This window comes from Macrosteles quadrilineatus, unplaced genomic scaffold (genome assembly GCF_028750875.1).
Source record: "Macrosteles quadrilineatus isolate MER2022 unplaced genomic scaffold, UCM_ALF_1.0 Scaffold_6__1_contigs__length_79288215, whole genome shotgun sequence".
Taxonomy (NCBI): Eukaryota; Metazoa; Arthropoda; class Insecta; order Hemiptera; family Cicadellidae; genus Macrosteles; species Macrosteles quadrilineatus.
Genome location: NW_026542599.1, coordinates 39904120 through 39914813, shown reverse-complemented (window position 1 = coordinate 39914813; position 10694 = coordinate 39904120). Strand labels below are relative to the sequence as shown.

The window sequence follows — 10694 nt, the reverse complement described above, 5'->3', positions numbered from 1 at the left end:
TTGATTCAACGACTAAGCACTCACTCATTGTTTGAACCAATCAAATTGGTCCTACCAGCTAAACAATTGACGTTCTCGAAGTATTACAATTTTCTTTCTCTCTTTCAATTCTTGAACCTCATTGGCCCAAACTTGTACTGTAAAGTAACAAAACAATATTGTAAAGTAAGTACACAATAGTGTAAAGTAAATCTTTTCTATTCTGAGAACTGAATTTAGAAGGCTAGTTTAAAAATCGATCGTAAGTAAAATTTATAAAAATTAATTAAAAAACGTTTAATATTACTCGTGAAACATGGGTGGCCTATTATCTACACTTACATGTTTCAAGAGTGTTATATAGACGTATTTTTATATAATGTTTGTAACTTTATTAGTAAAATTATAGTGAAATAAACTAATTTTTTCACATCTTTATTTTAAAATTTATTTTTTTGTGAGCCTAAAAGTAGATAGACAGTTTAAACAGCCATGTTGCTTGCAAATGACAGAACAGCAATTAACATGCCTGTTCGATTGATTGATTGCCTCGAACAACCAATAGGAACGTTACATATCTGTGTGCGCAAATTGTTGTGCGCGAAAACGTTCAGCTTTTAAAACAGTTCTCTACAAGTCTTGGAGCCACCAACCACAAATGATTCGTTTGGTTCTAGTTTCTTCTTTCATTTTGATCTTGGTAAATATACAGCCATAGATTTAAGTTTACTATAGTTATAAAAAAAATTGTATTGTAGTATAATTAAAATTGGAAAAAAACATTCACAGTTCATGAAATAACATGGGATAAATTTGAAATCATTGCTACTTAACCATCAATTTTCTTATGTCAGTGATATATGTGTACTGAATTGCTATATTTTTAAGACACTTCATAATCTTGTACGGTAGTTTAAATTTGTATACGGATTTGGATAAATTATAGGTTACCTTACCTAACATCAGATGCAACCTAAGCAGATCTTTAGTCTCGCCAACGGTAACCCTTCATTCTTCCCTATCCTCGGCTACTTACCTCAGATGTTGTTCAAGTGATTCAATATCATTTAGCTCTTAAGTTCTCATCTCAGCCTTGGAGTGCCAAGCAGTATACTGCTTCCCATCTCAGCCTTTTAGTCTTAATCTGAGCTAAAAATTCCGTGTATGTATGTAAAATATATATATACATATTTTTATTTGCTCTCATTCGCGCCCCTTGATTATTTTCACAACAATTGATTATTTATTAATGCTCTCATTTATGATCGATACAGTTGTACGGGGTGAATTATTGAACTGTATTGTTTATTTTAGCATTAATATTGTAGTTTTGACTAGATTAGCAAATTAGGTTATAAAGCCAAAGTTATTTAACTTTTGATTCAATTTTTTTTCTTTACTGCAGTGTTTATGATTACTAACCAAGCTAGTTTAACTCATCAACAAGGTAAAACTCCAATACCTCCACTTTAAGGTTCTTTAATCTATTTTATTCATTCTTATCTTCCAACGTATATTTCAACGTATAACTCAAATACCTCCACTTTAAGGTTCTTTAATCTATTTTATTCATTCTTATCTTCCAACGTGTATTTTGTTTGATTTCGATTGATTTGTGTCCGAAATTGTTAGCTCCTTTTATCAGGATCATTTTTAGGGTTACTTAACTCTACAAAAACCACCACATCATCAACAAACGCAAGGACATCACTTTCCCAGTAATTCTAAAATGAATATTGATTTTTTTTATAAAGGCACCTTAATGGACATGCAAACTAAATAAATAGGGTAAATTGCAAAATAGTGTTTTTTTTAGTTGTTTTCTCTAGCAATTTTACTGATGTCATATCATAACCATCAGGGATGCTTGAACTTAAGAGTGAGAGAGAAACCACCCATGGATAAAATATATAAAAAAAACTACTTAAATAATGAAAAAATGGTATAAAATTGCACACGTGATGCACCTCTATTAGAGGGTATAGAACTTATATTCAACTCACCTTTGAATGGCCGGGGGCTCTGCCCCCTTGGGTGGTAGTGCCTTATTTAACTGCTTACTACATCCTTGGAAAATTTAAAGTTTATACCTAGTATGTTTTTAAACAGTTCAGATTAGCATACCAAAGTTCAGTAAGCCACGTTTGACCTTATTCCTCATAAGACATTTTTTCTCTTATTTTGTTCTTGTTATATTGTTCTTATTAGGCTGGGCGTAAAAAAAAAACTCGTTAGAGGTGTCTAAAGAAAGGTCTTGGTCAGTAGATGAGTCGTCAAAAGAGAAACGAGGTAAATTCCCTTGGGGCTTTGCCTCAGTGGCCTTTAAAATTCCCATCCCATATTATTCTTATGGAGGAAAAACAGGGGTTTTGTCACAGCTAATTTGAGAGAACGGCTGGGCGTAGAAACTTGGTAGGGGCGTTTTAAGAAAGGTCTTGGTCTGTAGATGAGCCATCAAAAGAGAAACGAAGTAAATTTTCTTGGGGCTCTGCCCCAGTGGTCTTTAAAGTTTCTCCCCCAGATTTGTTTACATTACGACCATATGAATAATTTTACACTACTTTTTTATGAAACAGCTGCAAAGACCTTCAAAATTTACTGAATCTGTCAAAATATAGTTATTTGTGCAACTAGTGAGAAAAGTGAGCAATTGACTCACTCGAGAGAAACCCTTTTACTCACGAGCCGTAGGCGAGTGAGGAATGGTTTCTCGAGTGAAGCAATTGTACTTTGAACTCGAGTTGTACATTATAATTTTCCTACTGTTACCATAAAACAAATAAATTGGTGAAGAAACATAACCTATTTTTAAACAGAAGTGAACTTTTAATATAACATTTAATGTGAAGTGACAAATACAACAGTACAACAGCTGACCAGCTGATTTACAGCCAGTGCTGCCAACGTATTTCGCGCGCATACGACGTTGCCTGCATGTTACGCGCTCACTATTTCGTGTCTTTACGTTGCAAATCTGGAGTGAGACAAAGTAATTAAAGTGAGACAATGTTAACATTGTCTCACTGATGAGCGAATTGGCCACTTTGCTTTCTCAAATCAGTGAGAGAACATTTACATTGTTAGGTGACTGTAGGAAAAAATATTTACATAGTCGGAAACATAAAATTTATATTGCGTAATAAGTTGTCGTGCAGTTATACAGTTTTATTTGATTGGCTCCTTCAGGACTTATTTATCTATCTAGCACCTCTAGAAGTGCTCAAACATTTGTATCGCCCGTGAGTCAGTTACATATATTAGTGTATAGTATTTATATGACTACTACAGTCGTAGAGAACTGATTCTTAGATATTTTGTATACTAGAAACTTTCTAATCTTCCAGGGTTTCTACGAAGCCAAAGGTGCACCGAATGGCCTTCCACTCAGGAATGACGAGACACGTACTCGCTATCGACCAATTGGTAAGTAACTAAACCATTGTAGACATAAATATACTTTAACAAAATATTTTAAAAGAAAATAAATATGTGTACGTACCTTTCGTTATCAATTATTTTGAACCACGCCCTCACACTTGCAACCAGGCAAACGACTTGGACGAGGAGCGGCTCATAAAATTTACCAAACAGGAAAAACCGTGGAGGAAGGTTTAAGAACAACGTGCCATTTGAGAGAAGCGAGTTGTAATGAACAATTAATAACAACAAACCAAACAATCGACCATAATACATGTGAATAAGATTTTTCAGAAATTCTAAAATTTATAGTCCTCATCCATCCTACTTACTCACAGCCATTTCTTTAGTTATCAAAAATAGATTTCAATTCAAAGCTAATAATTTACAATTCCTGCTAAGTAAAACAACTAATTACAGTTAACAATAGATTTACATTTTAATCATTAATTTAATCCTTCCGCAAAGATTCGTGGCGGCTGAAGGATTAGGACGGTCGGGTGGTGTCCCAGTCCCTAAATTAGCCCTCACTCGGCTGTTCGATTCACTCGGGGTTTGACAATGAGTCAGCCAGTGGGCTCAATGCATAGTTTGTAAAATGTTTGTATATCATCGTAATGTGTATTGAATAACGTCATTTTTGTAACCTGCATCAAACAACAAGAACATTAAGCCAAAACACGAAATAATTGCGATGATATTAAGCATACCACGACACGAAAACTGTCTATTATTTTAAAACCAAATGTATACTTAATATCGTCGCAATTATTTCGTGTTTGGGCTCAACGTTCTTCTTATTTGACGCAGGTTACAAAACTATGGTGATATACAAAAATTCTTCCAACTATGCATTGAGCGTAGTGGGTGACTCGTGGTCAAAACCCAGAGCAGTGGAGCGAGGGCTAATTTAGGGGCTGGGACACCACCCGACCGTCCTAATCCCTCAGCCGCCCCGAATCTTTGCGGAAGGTATAGGAGTTGTCAAAAATTTACATTTTAAGGGCCCCCATTGTAGAATAAATAAATCTAATAATTAATAAATAGGCTAGTGAATACATTTTTGAAACAAAATAACAAATAATAAACTTAAAGATCCATTTTAGTAACGATGAAATAAATATCTATATAAATAACAACCAGGATGGATGAAAATAAAGTATCTCAGTCCATGGTGGCAACAATAAATAAAAATCAATCAACACATGCACAACAACTTGCGGTAGTACGATTTGGCGGGTCAGGCAGACGACACCGGAGGATCCATGAAGCCGGGCGGAGATGGGCCAGAGTCCAAAATAGGCCAGGATGGTAAGTCTCTCCGCCGACGCTCAAGGAAGCCGGATGACTCTCCTCCGGGGCCCCATGAGATAGTCTCGGCAACGTTAACTTATTCTATCGATAAAAATCTATCACTCAGGTGAAGAAAACGTCCGTAACAAAACATAATTTTAGAAAATAACTTGGATGTAAAGCGATACAAAGCTGATCGTGTGCACACCACTGAAATTATGACAATTTCCCGGAAGGATAAAGAAGAAGTGCGTGATCTACAGAGATCACTGGGGGAACGTCGAACAGTTACATGGCAAAACACTTACTATACAAGACTTAAACACTGAAAATGAGTCGTGACATTCGTCGGTGGTATTAAAGTAGTCACCGCTCACTTTTGTAGTCTCGGGCTAATAAAGGATTTACGACGTAAGGTACGTAAACCTATTTATTTGGTCATAAATCAATTCTGGAGGCAATGCTGGGAAAATATTGTAGCAAATAATTTCCCTTAAGACTATCAATCCCCGCTACCGTTAGAATAGCGCAGGATCATCAGGCTCTTTTGGTGAATAACATCAATCCTTGCCCAAACGCCTAAAGGAAATCCGACTCTAACGATAACTTTTAATGATTCTCTCACGATTCTACAGCCCCAATCAAAAGCATTGACGAAATTACAATAAAACTACAAAATATTAAAATATGTTAATATAAATTTATTGAACATCTCATAATAATGAAGATTATACAATCCCTTGGGTTCACCGTTGCCTGCTTTAATGATGTGTCCGCAATGTTCTATGTCCGCAATTGCCCGGGCACCAACTGAAGGGCCCAAAAATGCCAACACTCCCCAGTCCAAGAAATGAAACGGAGGTAGAAAGATCCACGTCGTAACACCTCGACCCAAGTAACACTTACGTCCAGTAACATTTCGGCCCGAACTCCTAAGATGTTGCTTGCGGTCCAACTCTCTACCTGCTCACTAATAACAGTTCGTCCCAAAAAGTATTTGACAGGTCTTTAATAACTATTTACAGTGTTAGTAAAAGGAGAGTGCCGATGGAGACCAGGTCAAGTCCCTTCAAACGCACGCACCACCACAGGTCTCCATTGGCACTCCTGTTTTGCTAACACTATAGGAGGATAGTGAAAAACTAGAAGCACTTAAAAAGTAAAAAAGACATTGGGTTGGATTTGCTTAGGTTAGGTCTTCCGTCGTAATCAAAGAGGATGGTGGGGGCGAGATTCCACCGATTCCAAAAGGATAACGGTTGGACGGCGTTCCCTCATAGGGTGGTTGCAAAGTATACAGGACATGGTCCCCTTACTAGCTGAACTGCGTTCCTCAACCCTTTTCAATTTTTCGTCTGGACGAAATCTGATTACATTAACTTATTTAATCAACTGTAAAAGCGAGTGGGATGAAGTGTTACTGTTAGTTTGGCCAAAATGTTACTGGGCTGAAGTGTTACAACACCGAAATATCCCTCTCTGTGACTCACTCACTCACACACACACTTACACACACCCACACACACACGCACACGCACACACAAATCACTTCGAAAACAAAATATTCTGTTCTGGGCTACCCAAAACGTGTATTTACATCCAAAACTCAAACTAAAATTTTTCGTCGAAAACAATACTTTCTACATATACTATCCAAATGCGAAAAAAGTAAAAGTTTGAGGGCTTACGTCGTGTGGAATTAACAACTTAGGTAGCACCAAGACAGAAATATCCTTAAAAGAACTTATACAACAAGATAAGTTGTATGGTTATAAATAATCAGTAGCAAAATTATTGATGCAATCAAATAATTATTTTGTATTTTTGGTTTCAGAAGAAAAAGGGGTAGAGGTAGCTTCTTACGGGAGGGTTGTTGAAGGGAAACTGGAGCCAGAGACGAAGGTTGCGTTGGGTGTTCTAGGGGGACTTGTGGTGACCTCTCCGGTATGGGCTTCAGCAGGGGCAATTGCGGGGCCACCCTTCGTGATTTACAAAGCGGCTCAGGGTTTAAGTTGGTTGTTGACTGGAAATTCATCATGAGTGAATCTTACATCCTTCATATACGTAAAAACAATCAGATGAATTGTTAGTGCCCTTGACTGTGAAATCATAAGACATTAAAATATGCATTTCATGAATTAATTATGCTTATTATTTCAGTCCTTGTCTTTTATGCACATGATTATACAGTATTTTCAGGTATACTAGTATAGTATTTTTAGGTAGGTTCTTGGAGTGTACCATATTATATTATTCGTTTTGTATAATTTTCCAATATTTTATTATACTGTAAAATACAATGCCACAAACCCGAACTCAAACGGAAAATATAGTAAACAAATGACAGATGTTCAAAGATTCCTTGAACTTGCATTGCTGATTTATACTGCACACTAGAAGTGGAAAGAAAATCATAAACGTTAGCATAGGTCGTATGCACATCACATTACAGGTATTTACTAGTGTTGTTTTTTATGTTGGTGTATTCCTTCAAACAAGAGATATTTAACACCATATTACCAGGAAACTGACAAAGGTATTAAACGGTTACATTTTGAATATAAAAAAAATAAACTGTTCATAAAACAGTGAACAGTAAATTTTGTCCATTATAAACTGTACAGGTAACTGTGTTAATGTATCTATGTTGTAATTGTTTAACATTGTAGTACGTTTTGCTCGTTAATGACAACTACCAATACACTTTATTATCTAGTGGCTTATGACAAATCAATATTATTGATTCTAAAGTGTTGTATACTACAAATGTATGGTTGTGCGCCATACCATTTAATGACGCGCATGTGTTTGCAATTAGTTTTCTTACTTGATATCAATGCTGTTTTGTACTTGGTTAGAAACTAATAGTCAGCAACGTTAAAAATGTCATACTCCATCAAAATGAATATATTTCATCGCAGATGAATGAATCACGTGCCAAAATTTGGGTCGAATTTTTGACTTAACAATTCTTCCGTTCATGAATTACAGTATAGGGAATCAGTGATTACCGTATTTCTAATGGTAACAAGATCTGTGTCCGAGACCATCTTTTTTCATTTTGAGGTTCCCAGTGACCAAAACACCATTCGTTCGAATTTATATATGTATAAATACATATATAAATGTGTGTGTGTGTGTGTGTGTAAGTGTAGAATACACACCGGTTCCTGGTGGTGTTTACCTTGGCAAGTTTCAGTCGAAAATAGCAACTCAGAAGTTCACAAATCCACTTGCTGTTTATTTTGACTTTATTAAATATAATCAATATTTTAAGATGGTTTTTCTCGCTAGGCATGTAAAATACACTTTTTTAAATTACCGATAATCTTTCTTAAACATATATTTGTTTTCGTCTCTTATGTAGAAAGTTTATCAAGAATTTTTAATATAGATAATCAATGCCATTACAAATACAAAATCTGATTGTATAATGATTTACATCATTATTCTTTGTTAGAATCCGCAACGAAATAACATTTGTCATATATAGGGAATCACGTAAGGTGTTCACTATTGATTTCATACAACCCGTTGGTATCTAACAACGATAAACCAAATGTATTTTTTAAATACAGGTTACCAAAACCAGGTTCACTAGTTCCAATCCCACAGAAAAAAAACAACCATTATATATCTCAGGGGTTCAGAAATTTAAAATTTAAGATTTTACATGAAATAAGTATTGCCAGTCTCAGTCTTATTTTATTATTAGAAAAACATATTATTTATTCAAAAATTAAAGTTGTCTTTTATGCTGTTTTCAACTATGTAAAACATTAGTACAATCATAATAATGTAAATTTCCAATTTAAAATGGATAGTCCTCAGGTGTCATGGGATCATTTTGTCACACATAAAAATGTTTGCTGGAATTGAAACTGTCGGAATTTAACAAACACCTTATTAACAAATTAAATATGATTCAAAAATAAAGTTTTATGATGTTACTATGGATGTGTGTTAGTTATTTTATGTGTTTACAGATTGTCTCACACGGGACAGGGTGACGTCACAGCACATATTGTTGCCAGACATCGTAATTATAATTAGTTCTGCCATTGTTAACTTGAACAGCCCTACATTATTGAGGTCAGGTCAAAGACTATGATTATAGTATCTGGACTAGGATTGCTTTGACCAACACTATAAATGGTCAAAATTCTGATAAGGGGTAAAGTAATTAGGAATAAAAGGATATGTTTTTCACTAAAATTAATCTTTATAAAGAAAAGAAAAACGGCTACAATCTCCACTAGACAATAAGATGTCAAATTTCTTCCAAGATACAAACTTTGCATAACGATATATTAATATAATAATTTATACAGGGTGGTAAAAAAGTCCCAGGACAGTTAAATATTTTAAAAAATAATGCAGATAGAGCTACAATACTTGGTAAAAAGTTACAGGACATAAAACTCTATTTTAACATATATTCAGTGATCCAATAACTCTTCAGGGGGACGGCCCACAAGGAGTCGGAAGAAAATCTTAAATGGATTCATAGGTCAATATGCACATCAAATTAAAGGTCTTCTTTAGTAGAATACAATGCCACAAACCGCACTTCAAAAGGTTGATCCTGCGCAAAATGACAGTTGTTTAAAGATTTATTTAATTTACATTGCTATTATACGCTTACTCCTCAGGGGGCACAGCCCTAGGAATCGGAAGAAAAATTGTTACCGTAAGCATAGGTCGATATGCACATCAAATTAAAGGTCTTCACTAGTAGATTACGATGCCGTAAATTCAAGCTCAAAAGAATGACTGAGTAAAAAATGGCAGTCGTTCAAAGATTCAAAATGGCGGATTCAAGAAATCTTTGAACATCTACCATTTTGCGCAGGATCAACCTTTTGAAGTGCGGTTTGTGGCATTGTATTCTTCTAAAAAAATACCTTTAATTTGATGTGCATATTTACCTATGCTTCCTTTAAGATTTTCTTCCGACTCCTTGTGGGCCGTCCCCCTGAAGAGTTATTGGATCAATAAATACGTGTTAAAATAGAGTTTTATGCCCTGTAAGTTTGTACCAAGTTTGTAGCTCTATCTACATTATTTTTTAAAATATTTAACTGTCCTGGGACTTTTTTACCACCCTGTATATATTAATTTAATAAATTGATATATTAATTATGCTGTTCTACCAGAGCTCCACTTGCTGTTAGGAGTTCTTGAACTAATGGGTCATATTGATTGTATATAGACTATACGTCCCAGTAATTATTTTCCCTTAAGAAAATATTTATTGAGAGAAACTATGATCGATTAAACTATATATCAGCCTAGGTTTGAAATAAAAATGACTCTATAAATCTTCAGCTTCTATTTTGAGTACATATATTTTTTATTTCTACCCAATATTATATTTTATAACTTTAATGTAAAATAATAATGTTGTCATACAACAACAAAGTAATAATCTTGTCATTATAAGTAGCCTAACAAAAGCCATAAACTGGTTTTATTGATCAGCTCCTTTTAAACTGCATACAATTCAACAATGACTTCTTATAATACATCTATTGAATACAAAACAGTATATAAATTAATACAAAAAAATTAAATTTTTGCTTTATTAAATTAGACGTCAAAGGTAAAAAAAATCTGAAAATTCAGCTCACCGTGTGATTAATAACTTTAATTGATAAACGTTATTATTTGTGTGATGTTTTTTATAAGGTTTATATTGGTAACGGATGATGACGTCACGGAAATTCGTATCTGATATGGAAAGGAAATGACTGCGGAAGTTGGCAAAGCAACTTTCAGCCAGCCTGAGATAACATACTAGCGATATTTTTATACGAAGAGTTGGTATTTTCTTTGTAAGTTTTCACTGACTAGCATTATATGTATTATATGCTGGTTTTTATCAGATGGATGTTTGGATTTAAATAAATTTAAATATGTTGTCATATCTAAAATTGTATCCTATATAGATATACTATTTATATACAACATTACATTTGAAACATTTTCTAATGTTACGTGCTCAA

General features: G+C 34.5%; 1 protein-coding gene across 1 annotated transcript; it reads left to right on the top strand.

The window, feature by feature from the left end:
- Window positions 1-570: 570 nt before the first annotated feature.
- LOC128997302 (uncharacterized) lies at window positions 571-6831 on the top strand. Its single transcript, XM_054422929.1, has 3 exons — window positions 571-679; window positions 3324-3402; window positions 6524-6831. The coding sequence occupies exons 1-3, from the start codon at window positions 638-640 to the stop codon at window positions 6727-6729; spliced, it is 327 nt and encodes a 108-aa protein (XP_054278904.1). The 5' UTR covers window positions 571-637; the 3' UTR covers window positions 6730-6831.
- The last annotated feature ends 3863 nt before the right edge of the window (window positions 6832-10694 follow it).

Bases quoted from the DNA above. Each gene is read 5' to 3' on its own strand.
- LOC128997302 (XM_054422929.1), top strand. From the start codon at position 638: ATGATTCGTTTGGTTCTAGTTTCTTCTTTCATTTTGATCTTG. The intron at 680-3,323 runs GTAAATATACAG...CTAATCTTCCAG, and splicing joins CTTCTTTCATTTTGATCTTG to GGTTTCTACGAAGCCAAAGG. The intron at 3,403-6,523 runs GTAAGTAACTAA...TTTTGGTTTCAG, and splicing joins TACTCGCTATCGACCAATTG to AAGAAAAAGGGGTAGAGGTA.